The sequence below is a fragment of the Myodes glareolus genome, chromosome 9 (assembly GCF_982192425.1).
Source record: "Myodes glareolus chromosome 9, mMyoGla1.1, whole genome shotgun sequence".
Taxonomy (NCBI): Eukaryota; Metazoa; Chordata; class Mammalia; order Rodentia; family Cricetidae; genus Myodes; species Myodes glareolus.
The window spans coordinates 94844410-94857423 of record NC_142034.1 but is presented as its reverse complement, the minus strand read 5'-3'; the positions used below and the strand labels follow the sequence as shown (position 1 = coordinate 94857423).

Sequence of the window (13014 nt, the reverse complement as noted above, 5' to 3'; positions counted from 1 at the left end):
AGATCCAGTGACAGAACCTAGGGCAGAGGCTGGGGAACGGGGCTGAGGTTCTATGGTGGGGTCAGGGACTGGAACCTAGCAGCCAGGAAAGTTGAACCAAGGCAGAAAGAAGCCCTAGGCAAAGTTACCCTTCCCCTAGGTTGGGATGGCTTATTCGCCCTCCTTGAGTCGCCTTTCCCCTCTGCCTTCCTAGCAAGCACCTGGTGAGCCTGGAACAGGAGATGGGGGAGAACAGTGTCCTCGACTGGCAAGTTCCACACATGTAGGGGTCCCGGGGACCTCTCCATCCTTAGAGGAAGCTCCACAGACCGAAGTTAGGTGCCTGCCTTCTCTGCCTCCTAGTACAGGTCTCTCCAATGTTCTGTGGGAGCCACTTTGCAATTTCGGGGATCACCGACATCTTGCGGAGGCCAGCTCTATCTGCCACCTGGACTCTAAAATGGTCACCAGACCATTCGATAAGGTTTTTCCACGGAGCAGGGCTCCCACTCTAGTGGATGACGAGATGGACTGTTGGCAAGAAGTGAGCGTTCCTGCCACAAGCTCAGGATTGGGGACCCCCCTCTGCGCGGGATGCCAGTCCGGCTTCATCCTCCCTGCACAGGCGGACTCCTGGACCCCCGGAGTCTGCCGACTAGTCCAGCGATGAGGCTCCGGCTTCAGGAAACCAGGGATGAGACCTCACACCTGTCGCCCTGGATCTCTCATTCGCCAAGTCCTCGTCGCAGCTTTGTGTCCCTCCCTGCCACCGCATTCCCGTAGTCTAAGAGCGAAGACTTTGGAGCCGGAGACCAGATTAACAGTGGCCCGAATGGCTTCCAGTGGAACTCGAAGTTAGCGGGAGTCTGCGAGTTCCAGGCGTGGCCTGAGCTCGGGACAGGGAGGGGCATCTCGGCCCCGCCCCACCCCCCATCCTCCTTCAGCTCCCGGGCGGCTGGACTGCCGAGCTCAACCCAGAAGCCCGGAGCCCTCGGGCTGAGCGTGCGATAGCCGGGATGCGCTCCTGTCTGCTATCCCCGCTCCCAGACCTGGGCGCTGAGAGACCCGATGGCAGGTAGCGGCGGTCTAGGCGGGGGAGCTGGGGACCTCCAGAGCGCCGGGCCGGGGCAGGGGGCTGCACTGCGTGCTCCCCGTGCTCCGCTGGCGTTCGTAGCTCTGCTGCTAGGCGCCTACTGCCTTTTTGCCCTCCCGGGCCGCTGTCCACCTGTCACCCGTGCCCCTGCACCGGTTCCCGCGCCCGCCGAGCCGCACCACCCCTCCCGCCGTCTGGGAGCGCCAGGTCTGCCGGTGGCCAGCGGACCGGGTCGCCGGCGCTTCCCACAGGCGCTCATCGTGGGTGTGAAGAAAGGCGGCACGCGCGCGTTGCTGGAGTTCCTGCGGTTGCACCCCGACGTTCGTGCACTTGGCTCTGAACCCCACTTCTTCGACAGGTGCTACGAACGCGGGCTCGCCTGGTACCGGTGAGCGCCCCTGCTGGTCTGCCCCTTCGGCGTTTGTGTGCGCCACGGACTGCTTTTAGCTCAGGGGCATCGTGCGATCCCGGAACCCAGGACAAATAGGGTCTGAAATAAGCCTGTTAGAGAAACAAACTTGACCTCGTGGATGTGGCCCCCAAAGAAAGGCCTTTTATAGCCAAGGGCTCCAGGGATTAGAAAACCTCAGGGAAAACCCCGTTCTCCTGTTGGGTGTGCTGAGGGACTCGGCAAGGTGTGATCTTAGTTGGAAAGTATTTTCAAGCCAGTGAGATAACTGGGCAGGTAGACTTTCCTTTTTAAAGGATCGGGTACTGGGGACTGAACCTGGAGCCTCATATGTACTAAACAAGCATTCCACCACTAAACTATTAATATATACCAATATATTATTATGGAGTATATTAATATAACCCCAGTGAGATTATTTGGGAGCCTTAGAAATACCTGAAGCTTAGGCAACTTATCATCCCTTCATGCCCGCCCCCCAATTATAAGTCTGAGTAAGTATGGGTGATTAATTATCTGACCACTAGTCAAGTATATTAGAAAGGGTCTCCAGGTTTTTAGATGCTCTCTAGAAAGTTCCTACCCCCGCGAACCTCTCCCCACCCTCCATCAGGTGAGCCTTTCTTGACTGCTGGAATCTGGAGAAAGTTAGGTTTGGTCTTTGGAGAGGGAGACCCTGCCCTTCAGTACAGCCCAAGGGTGTGGATTGGAATATTGGCATACAGCTTCCTGCAGCTGTCCTCTCTCCACCCAGGACAGACTTGGGGTGCAGCAGTGGAATGTGGGGAGCACCGCCCCAGCCGTAGGTCCTGGTGGGATGGTCAGCCCCTCCCCTGCTGAGTTTGGTATTAGAAGCTGAAGGCAGGCCCCACCCACTGCCTCCTGCAGCTGTTCAGGCCTCTAGGTACCCTGTCCCTTCCTGTGGGAAAATGGGGGTTCACAGATTGGCTTGCCTCATCTGCAAGTCCGTGCTGAGTTAAGGTCACCTGCGAGGGTGGCAGGACCCCAGGCACACCAGCTCCTGTTTCCCAGGTCCTTCCTTCCGTTTGTTAACTCGCATTGAGCCTGGTGGATTTGGGAGATAACAAGCTCCCGGCTCTGCAGGGTTGTACTACCTGAGGAGAGGCTCTTGGAAACATGGATGTTCCCAGCATGGTCGTAGTGAGTGTGAGGACAGCGTACCGTATTTGTAGAGTCCCTCTGGAAGCTTAGGATGCTGGGGAGGAGTGGAACCCATGGCTTCATCCCATTAATCAGAAGCGTGGAGTGAGCCAGTAGCCCTGGTGGGCTCCGGGAAGGTGCAGCTTTAGCGTTTTCACCTGGCTGTAGCCACAAGGACTGCTGTCCTCTCTAGTAACCGCTCCTCGGGTAGTGTTCTCATGTATACACCGAGCCTCTGAGAATGACCACCTCTGACTCAGTATCTCCAGTCACAGGATCTGGGCTGAGCCCCCAGAACCTGCAGAACTCCGTCCGGGTATGGGTTGAGGGAAAGGAGCAGCCACTGGTGAGGTTTTGGAATACTGCTCGCACTGGGCTGTGACCTGCCTCATTCGGGCAGTGACCTGACCAGCCCCTGAACTCAGCAGAGGGGTCCTGGGTTACCTTTCTCCCACCCATCCTCCTCCCTGCTTCTCCATTAGATCATTTCTTTGACTTTGTTGTTGTTTTGGGGTCTCTTGTAGCTCAGGTTGGCCTCAAATTCCCTGTGTGGCCAAGGATAATGTTGAACTTCTTGCCTATACCTCATGAGTGCAGGGGATGATTAATGGGATCTCTAGTATAGGTACCACTATGGTGTGTGTGTGTGTGTATACATGTGTATGTATGTGTGTGTGTGTGTGTGTGTATACATGTGTATGTATGTGTGTGTGTGTGTGTGTGAGAGAGAGAGAGAGAGAGAGAGAGAGAGAGAGAGAGAGAGAGAGAGAGAGTATGCTGCTATGAGCATGTAGGTCAGAGGCTAACTCAGGAATCTTCTCTCCTCCCACTCCCAATCTCGGGATTGAATTTAGTCACTAGGTTTGCACAGCAAATGTCCTTACTTGCTGAGCCATGTCATCAAACCAAGGGGACTTAGTTTGTTTATTTTTTTGAGGCAGGGTCCCATTTCTGCAGTTCTGCCTGGCCTGGAACTTGCTGTGCAGACCAGGTCAGCTGCAAATTCAAAGAGTTCCAGGCACAGGCCACCACGCCCAGCCTGTGGCTGGTTTGTGTGCAGTTCTAAGAGCTGAACTCAGGACCTGGGCACATTAGGCAAATACTGTCAACTGAATTACATTCCGAGCTTCTGAGGCTTTTCAGGGTCTTTTCTCTTGGGGGCCATGGCCCCTGACCACTCTCAAAACCATGCAGCATTTACTAGCCCACTCTCCCTCACTTATTGAAAACTTGGGGTGTCAGTCAGTGATATTTTCTGAAAAAGCAAGAAAGGGTAAGGAGGGGTACAGGTAGGGGAATCCCTGTAGCTCCTGGGGTTTAAGATCAGGCCATAGGTGGGTGTGTGCCTGGGTATGCAGGGGGAGGAGCTGAGCCTTCTCCCCCCCCCCCCCCCCCCCCCCCGTGGCTGGGGACTTGGTTCCTTAGCACTCTCTGACACTGGGATAAGGTCCCCTTGGAACTGACCCAAATGAGGTGTGGGATACAGTGGTGGTTCTGGAGGGGCTGGGCAAGCAGGGGGCGTGGTCTCAGGCTGGCTGGGAGCCACGGAGGAATGCAGACCAGATGGGGTGAGTGCAACAGGAGGGAGGGAAGGTTTATGGGGCAACTTGACAGAACTCTGCTCTGCTCATCTCACCTTCCAAACACACTGCTCTCTCTCTCCACGCTCACTCGCTCCTGAGGCTCGCGGAGGATCACCGATGCCTAAGATGTCAGGTTGCAGAAGGGCTTGGAACTGGTTCTCAGACCTTAAAGTTGTAGCCTAAGTCTCACTGAACTTTCCCTGGCAGTATGTGGATCCTGATTGTACAAGACAGAGTACTGGGGACAGGGGCTGTGGGAACAGAAACCCCATGGAATCCAAGGTGGGCCGGGAGGAGGCCTGAGGCCTCTTGTTTCCCCCTCAATCCTTCCCATTCCTTCTCAGTCTTAAGATTCCTTCCTATCAAATGGGGGAGTTTCCCGGTTCACCGTGTCACCCATGAGGAGGACCGAGACACAAATCCTTATAACTTCTACAGACCAGCTTTGCCTGGATCCTTGCTCTGCAGGGTTTCCCACATGTCACTCACCTCTCTCGGCTTTGGTCATGGATGATGTCAGGAACCTGGTACTGCTGGGGGTCTCTCTCTCTTTCTCTCCTCTCTTTCTCCAACAAGATCTTGTGTAGTTTAGCCTGTTTTCAGACTCTCTATCCTATCTGCCTCAGTTCCCAGAGTCCTAGGATAATAGACATGTACCACCATATCTAGGCCTGATCTCATTTTTGCGTGGTCTAATGGGGTAGATGCACATATCCCTTGTCCATTATCAGCACCCCCAAACCAAGCACCCCAGCATGGCGCCTGTGCATTGCCTGTATTTGCTTGGGAGCCTGAACAGAGAGAAGAGAATGAAGACCAGTAAAGAAGGGCTTAGTCCAGTGTGTCAACTTGGCCAGAGTGGGCCCTAGGGGTGGTCAGTGAGGGGTGGACAGTGTCCCTAAGAGGATGGGGGTCACGACTGGACAGGTGTCTCTCTTTCTAAGCCCCATTGCCTCTGCCTCTGTTGACCCAGTTCTTGGCTTTTCTTTGGAGCTGTTTGCTTAACTTACCTGCCCCACCCTGCCCTACCTCACTGTGTACTAACTGGCTGGCGGGTGCAGCCTGAGGACCCCTCTCAGGGTGCCTGGGCCTGCCTGGGCTCTGTGCGGACTCCCCTCAGTTTCAGGCTTGGCTCTAGTCTGCCGACTTTCTCTGAATATTTGGATCAGGCCAACACTCTTCTCCAGAATGAAGGGAATTTCAGAAATGCTGCCTCTTGGCATCCTAAGGCTACTACAGGACTTGGGGCCTGATCCCCAGGTGGATCAGAGCCACATCCCTGACTTTCTTAAGGGTGCTAGACTCTGCTGGTGACTGTTTGGTGTTCTTCACTGGGCCTAGAGAGACAACTGAAGGTCAAGAGGGGAATGTAATTGAATTTAGGGGAGGGAGGGAGGAAGGAAGGGAGGCCAGACTTTGGTAGCTGCATTTGTCGGTAATAATCGATGACCTAGTTAATGGTCAATGATTACAGTAAAGAGGCCTGGAGGGTCTGTGCTGACCAGCCTCGGGGCGCCTGGTCAAGGATGGGCAGAGCAGCTTTGGAAGGGGTGGGTCTTTGGTGTGGGACTGGCTTGGACTCTGTGGAGGTGGTACTTCGGGGAGAAGGGTCATACAACTTGAAGAAAGTTTTGGTGGCCATCGACCCCCGGGGCCATCACTTTTTTTACCCTAGAGCGGTACTGACTAGGGTAGCCCTGGCTTTGGGCTCCACTGCAGGCCCACACTGAGTTAGGCATCCCAGCACTTCAGAAGGGTGACTCTTAGAGGGGAGAAGGATAGCCCACCTTAGCCTGGGCTTCTCTCAGAGGAGGAGAGGTTAATTCCTGGTCCCCGAGGGCTGAGCTAGCTGGGAAGGGAGATAATCGGCCTTGGAAGAAGTGTACGCTGTGATCGCTCAGATACTCTTCTGCCATTCCACAGGGGTCTGATGCCACGTACCCTGGATGGGCAGATCACCATGGAGAAAACCCCCAGCTACTTTGTGACTCGGGAGGCTCCCCGCCGGATCCATAGCATGTCCCCAGACACCAAGCTGATTGTGGTGGTGCGGAACCCTGTGACCCGGGCCATCTCTGATTATGCCCAGACACTCTCCAAGACCCCAGGCCTGCCTAGCTTCCGGGCCCTGGCCTTCCGCCGTGGCCTGGGTCCTGTGGACACAGCCTGGAGCGCTGTGCGTATTGGCCTCTATGCCCAGCACTTGGACAACTGGCTTCGATACTTCCCTCTGTCCCACTTCCTGTTTGTCAGTGGAGAGCGCCTGGTCACTGATCCAGCTGGCGAAGTGGGCCGGGTACAGGACTTCCTGGGCCTCAAGCGGGTGGTCACTGACAAGCACTTCTACTTCAATGCTACCAAGGGCTTCCCCTGCCTCAAAAAGGCCCAGGGCAGTGGTCGCCCCCGCTGCCTGGGTAAATCCAAGGGCCGGCCTCACCCCCGAGTGCCGGAGGCTGTGGTTCAGCGCCTGCGGGCTTTCTACCGGCCCTTCAACCGCAAGTTCTACCAGATGACTGGCCAGGACTTTGGCTGGGACTGATGAAGGCCCAGTTCAGCCTTTCTCTGGACGCCCAGTAACTTTAATTTATGTTTGTGTACCTGGCCGTAGCAGGCGCTACACATGCTGTGTTGAGAAAATATTTAAGAAATAAAGCCCAGATCTGTTTTCTTCCATTTGGGCTTGACGTTGGGGGTGGGAGTGGTATCCATGGACCTAACTCTGTTAGACACTGATTGAATGGCATCGTGCCCTGGGAGGTAATCAGTGTCCTCGGTCACACGTCCCAGATGAACAAGTGAGCCTAGCGAGGTTGAGCACCTGCCCAGTGACACACAGGTGGCTCTGGAGGCTGACCACAGCAACTCTTTTCAGCCCTAGGAGGCTGAGGAGGGTTGCTCCTATGTCTAAGTTGGAAACAGGCTTCAGGCTCCTGAGCGGCAGAGCAAGACAAAGCTGGTTTGACCAACTGTGTGTGCCGTATCCACCGCTTCATGTGGTCCTTAGCCCCACCTGGGAGCCTAATGGTGTGGCTGGGTAGTGAGCAGCCGGTGAGCAAGTCCTTCTAGCAGCTACCGTGTGGTTCCAGTGCAGCCCTACCCACGCTCTGTCTCTGCCCACTGGTCACCACTCCCACAATGCCGTGCCTGCTCTCCAGATCTGCTGCCTCTATCCTGTACACACCTCAGCAGGGCAGAGCAGGAACCAATGCCCATCAGCAGCCCTTGCTCATTCCTAGCCAAAAGAGGCTGGATGTGAGCAGGCCAGGTATTCTCCCACACCCCAGATGCCCAGCTGTCTTAATAATGACCTCAGGGACCACTTAAGCCACATCATACCTGTACTGTCCCAGGCCTGCCTAAGGGCCTGGCTGTGGCCTTTGCATCTGGGACTCCTTGGGTCTCAGGGCCTGTCCTTGGCTGTGATATGGCTTTTCCTGCTCAGAGATACTTAGGGAGAAAAAGATTTTCTGGGGATGAGGATTGTCTGTCAGCCTCACCTGAGTGTTCCCTGTGAGACAAAGGTCCTGCAGATCACATGACCCCATCGGCAGTGTGGACACAGAGTCTATTAATGTCTCTGCCAAGAAGAGGCTCAGGGCTGCAGGGCCTTGCCTTCACTCCAGTGCTTCTGAGCTCACACTCCTGGCTGGGGCTGCCCTGAGGGGCTGGTGCTTTCTCCAGCTGTGTTGCCCTGGGCCAGGATAGTGGGGATGAGAGCTACCATGGCAATGTGCCGGGCAGGTGTTGGTCCAGATGCAGATGAGAGGAATGTACAGTCTCTTCCGGACACAGGCTGACGTGGGTGAAGGGAGCTATAGTCCACACCTGGCCCTGGTATATGGGACCTAATGAGATTGGTGACTGTCTTTATTTCCTGGGCCAGAGGTAGGAAGGATGGCAGAAAACCCCTTAGCTCCTGGGTCAGTTGCCAGTCCATTGCACACACATCTGTCTTCTCCCTGGACAGTCCCAGGACCCTCACCGTCACCCTGATCCACTATTGTCCTTTACTGGAACGGTGTCTTCAGAAGATCCCATTATTTTAAACTGTTCTCATTCCCAGCCCCGCCCCATTACTTATAGAGTTCTAGGATGAGGCCTAGGGGCTCACTTGCAGATGTTCAGCTCTCCAGCACAGCACCCCAGTCCCCCCTTATTTTTGTTGTCAAGATAGGGTCTCTCTGTGTAACCCTGGCTGTCCTAGAACTCACCTGTAGACCAGGCTGACCTCGAACTCACAGAGATCCACCTGCCTCTGCCTCTCGAGTGCTGGGATTAAAGGTGTACGCCACCACTGATAACTGTTAAAACCCTTTAGAGCCTCCTCAGCTCTCAGTTCCTGCCCTCCTGCCCCTGCCAGCATCAACTCTCTGTTATGCTTTTTTCTACCTTCCCAGGCTTTGGATCTACTGTTTTCTCGGCCCTGATGGCCTCTGTGCAGATGAATCAGATAGAAGCTGAGGGGCATGAGAGTCAGGGACAACCCTGAGCTAGGCAACTGTCCCCCAGTCTGGTTTTCCTGCTTCTCTCCCGATGTTTAGAGCTCTCTGAGGCCGCCGAGGTGAGTACTTTCCCCTCCGTGGAATTTTGTTGGGTGCAGTATGAGGAGGGCACTTGCTCGCCTGGGCCCAGGCTCTAAGGGCCGTTTCTAGATGCAGCGAGGAGAAAGCCGGACTGGTGTGTTCTGCTCACACCCGCCCAATGGAAACTTAGCCTGAGGGCCAACGCCCAGTGCGAGGTGCCCAGCTGGGCCTCAGAACACGTTGTGGGCAGATGTGGTGGGTCTTTCAGGCTGTGTGGAGGTGGAGCTCCTTGGGGGGAGTCATCAGCCTTTAATTAAAGTCCCTAAATTGCTTCCCCAGCTGCTCTGTGGGTTTTCCATGTTGGAATGTTCCAGATGGAGAGAGAAGTGCTGATTCAATTACCTTCTTCCTGTCTTGACCAGGGGAGAAGTGGCCTGAGATCCTTTCTCCAGCTCTCAGTTAGACAAGGAAGGAGTAGGAGGGGACAGGGCTGCCCAATGGGTCCAAGAATGGGTTTGGAGACACCTTGGGCTGAGGCTGCTTATATCTGTAGGAGCACCCTGCCCCCAGCTTCCCGGCCATACTTGGCAGGGGTTGCTAGGTGAGGCCAGTGTTCCTGACTTTGTGGTATTGTATACAGCAGGTACTGAGATCCTGAGCAGATGCTGGCCTTAGTGCCCAAGGTCAAGGTGGGGGAAGGGAGAGACAGCAGCTGGACCTACCTCTCTGTTGCCTGGATACACTTTCCTTACTTATCCTCAGATACCTACAAAACGCTGGCATCTTGCTCACCCTTTCCTTTGTCAGTCTCCTGGAAGGGCCATTACCATCTCACCCATTCTGAAGTGGGTCAGGTCAAGAAAGGATCTGGGAGCTCTCTGAACAGTGCAAGGCTGTGCTTGATGACCCCTCCCTCCTGCCAGTGAGGTGAGCCCGAGGTCTCTAGTTGTGGGTGGTCTCTCTTCAAAGGGCTGGGCCAGCCTCTGTGGTCAGGGCTTGCTTCCTCCCAAGGGCAGGGCAGGGCTAGGGAAGAAAGGAGGAGCCAAATCTGTGCCCCTTCCATCACTCAGGGAACATCTATGAGTCCCTGCATCCCAGGCTGAGGGCTGCTTTGGGGACTGGTCTTATTCTATTGGTCCCCACAGCTGACCTTCTAGCGGCCTATGGTGTACAAGTCTGGTCTAGAGGTCATCCTCGGAGGACCTGAGTGATTCAACCTCCCCACCTGTCCAGGATTATGCCCTAGTCAGGCTGCCCTGGGTGTTTGCTTCTGCCTGAGAGCTGCCAGGTTTCTAAGAAGTCTCTACAACACTTCACTCTACCAGGGTCAGAGTGAAGGCCTTTCCGGGACCAAAGTGAAGACCTTTCCGGGGCCAGCGTGAAGGCCTTTCTGGGGCTAGAGTGGAGGCCTTTCCGGGGCTAGAGTGGAGGCCTTTCCGGGATCAGCGTGGAGGCCTTTCCGGGGCTAGAGTGGAGGCCTTTCCGGGATCAGCGTGGAGGCCTTTCCGGGGCTAGAGTGGAGGCCTTTCCGGGATCAGCGTGGAGGCCTTTCCGGGGCTAGAGTGGAGGCCTTTCCGGGATCAGCGTGGAGGCCTTTCCGGGGCTAGAGTGGAGGCCTTTCCGGGATCAGCGTGGAGGCCTTTCCGGGGCTAGAGTGAAGGCCTTTCCGGGGTCAGCGTGGAGGCCTTTCCGGGGCCAGCATGAAGGCCTTTCCGGGGCTAGAGTGGAGGCCTTTCCGGGATCAGCGTGGAGGCCTTTGATGCTTTTGTTTGCACAGCCACCCTTGAAGTTTTCAGTGTTTCCTGACGCTGTGTGGGGAGGAACTGGGACTAGGCTGCCATCTTGAATGTTACAGACTTTGAATCTACTGGGAAAAAAACCACAGACTCATCCAAATCACAATTAAATGAGGTTATTATTACTGCTAGCAGGAGGACAGCCTTAAAGCCAAATCAAAGATGTGCATCCATGCAGAAGGAGCTTGAGGGTTTTTTGTTTGTTTGTTTTTAAGGTGGAGATGACAATCATCTCGTTTTTCTGGACTATGCAGCTGAGTGAGAAACCGCTTCACCCCCTCAGCTGGTGAGGCACTCGCTCTCACCCTTTATTCTATAGCCATAAGCAGGTTTACAAAAGCCAAAGCAAGCAGTTTTACAATTCTGAGGAGGCGGTCAGGAGTCCGGGTTGTCAGGAGCTTACCTTTTAGGAACATTGTTACCATTTAGGAACATTACCATTACCATTACCATTTAGGAACCACACAGATAAGAAATATGGGTTAACTTAAATGTAAGAGCTAATTAGTAATAAGCCTGAGCTATTGGCCAAGCATTTGTAATTTATATTAACTCAGAAGTCAGTTATTTGGGAACAGCGCAGAATGGAGTTTTCCTTAGCCATCACAATGACCCTGCAGGGCTCCCTACTTCTAAGAGGTTTCTCACAAATTGGATGACACCAAGTGGCGATTAGGGGATGAGATAAAAGGACAGTCCTGACACAGCCTTGGGCAGGGTGATGGTTGGTTTTAATGCCAATTTGCTGTAGATTAGGATCACCTGAGTAGGGAGCGCTACCTGGAGAATTGTTCTGACTGCCTTAGTTCAGCGTTCTCAATCTATGGTCTCAACGCTGCTGACCCTTTAACAGGGGTCCCCTAAGACCATCGAAATACATAGATATTTACATTACTATTCATAACGATAGCAAAATTACAGTTATGAAGTAGCAACAGAAATAATTTCGTGGTTGGGGTCACCACAATATTAAAGGGTCGCAATATTAATGCAATATTAAAGCATTAGGAAGGTTGGGAACCACTACCTTAGTTGATTTGAGAAGACCCATCCTGAATGTGGGCAGCATTTTCTGATAGTCACTCAGAATTTTTTGTTTGTTTGTTTTGTTTTATGAGGCAGGGTCTGCTATGGAATAATCCTTTTATACACTGTGAAGATTTGTTCCTTGGATCGGTTTAATAAAAAGCTGATTAACTGTCAGCCAGGCAGGAATTATAGATGGGACAACCGAACTAGGAGACTGGTGAGAAAAAGGAGAGTGGGGTTAGAGAGGACTCTGGCCACTGAGGAAGCAGGATGTGTAGAAAATGAGGTAGCAAGCCGTGAGTCATATGCCAAAGCACAGATAAGAAATATGGGTTAATTTAAATATAAGAGTAATTAGTAATAAGCCTGAGCTATTGACCAAGCATTTGTATTTATATTAACTCAGAAGTCAGTTATTTGGGAACAGGCAGTCGGGACAGGAAAATTCCATCTACAAGGGTCTCTATGTAGCCCCGACTGTCCTGGAACTCACTAAGTAGACCAGACTGGCCTCAAACTCATAGAAATCTGCCTGTCTCTGCCTCCTGAGTGCTGGGATTAAAGGCATGCACCTCCACTTCTGGCACAGCTCAGATTTTTAGAAAGGTGTGGCAGGAGGAAGCTTATTCCACCTTTTTCCTCACTTTGCTTTTTGCTTGCTTTAAGCAAAAAGGCCAGCCCAGTCCTTGTCTTTCCATCTTGGTCAAAAATGGGAGCAGAGAGAATTCCAGGTGTGTGAGAAACAAATGACTGTGTACGGCATGTGCACATGCTTGTGTGTGAAGAAGCGAGAGGTGATGTGGCACTCACCTACACTCCCAGCGCTTGGGAGATGGATGTAGGGGGATCAAGAGTTCAAGGTTGCCAGGTAATGGTGGTGTATGCCTTTAATCCCAGCGTTTGGGAGGCATAGGCAGGTGGGATCTCTGAGTTTGAGATCAACCCGGTCTACAGAGCGAGTTCCAGAATAGCTAGGGCTATAAAGAGAAACCCTGTCTCAAAAAACCAAACCCAAAACAAACACCCCAAAACAAGAGTTCAAGATCATTCTCAACTACATAAATAGTTTGAGGTTAGCCTGGGCTACTCGAGACCCGGTCTCAACAGATGAACAAACACAAAATAAGACAAGAACAGAGTTTAAGAGAATGAGAGCACGGGCTTTTCATCCTAGACTTCAGGCAAGAGCTCTGCCCACTAAAGACCAGCCCTCTACAAACTGTGCAGCTACCGTCCTGTCTTGGGACTTGCCTTGGATGCAAGCTGTGTTCTGGTTCATTCTGGGTCCCAGCCTGCTGTAGCTCTGTGTTGGCGTGGTGCTAAGACCCACTGGTAGGTGCTGTAGCACCTCCAAGAACAGCGGCTTACTCCAGGCACACCTCACCTCCTTCAGCAGCAGATTCATGGGCAATCCAGAACAAACTGGTCTAGGTAAAAGATT

General features: G+C 53.4%; 1 protein-coding gene across 2 annotated transcripts; it reads left to right on the top strand.

The window, feature by feature from the left end:
- The first annotated feature begins 918 nt into the window (after positions 1 to 918).
- On the top strand, positions 919 to 6898 carry Hs3st6 (heparan sulfate-glucosamine 3-sulfotransferase 6). 2 transcript variants are annotated; one of them, XM_048436225.3, is made up of 2 exons: positions 919 to 1430; positions 6149 to 6898. In XM_048436225.3, the coding sequence occupies exons 1-2, from the start codon at positions 1048 to 1050 to the stop codon at positions 6762 to 6764; spliced, it is 999 nt and encodes a 332-aa protein (XP_048292182.2). In that variant the 5' UTR covers positions 919 to 1047; the 3' UTR covers positions 6765 to 6898. The 2 variants fall into 2 exon arrangements, with proteins under 2 accessions (XP_048292182.2, XP_048292181.2); XM_048436224.2 differs by having other exon boundaries at positions 922 to 1460.
- The last annotated feature ends 6116 nt before the right edge of the window (positions 6899 to 13014 follow it).

Excerpts from the sequence above, each read along its gene's own strand:
- Hs3st6 (XM_048436224.2), top strand. The coding sequence starts at position 1,048 with ATGGCAGGTAGCGGCGGTCTAGGCGGGGGAGCTGGGGACCTCCAGAGC. Across the intron at positions 1,461-6,148 it reads CGCGGGCTCGCCTGGTACCG|GGGTCTGATGCCACGTACCC; the intron begins GTGAGCGCCCCT and ends GCCATTCCACAG.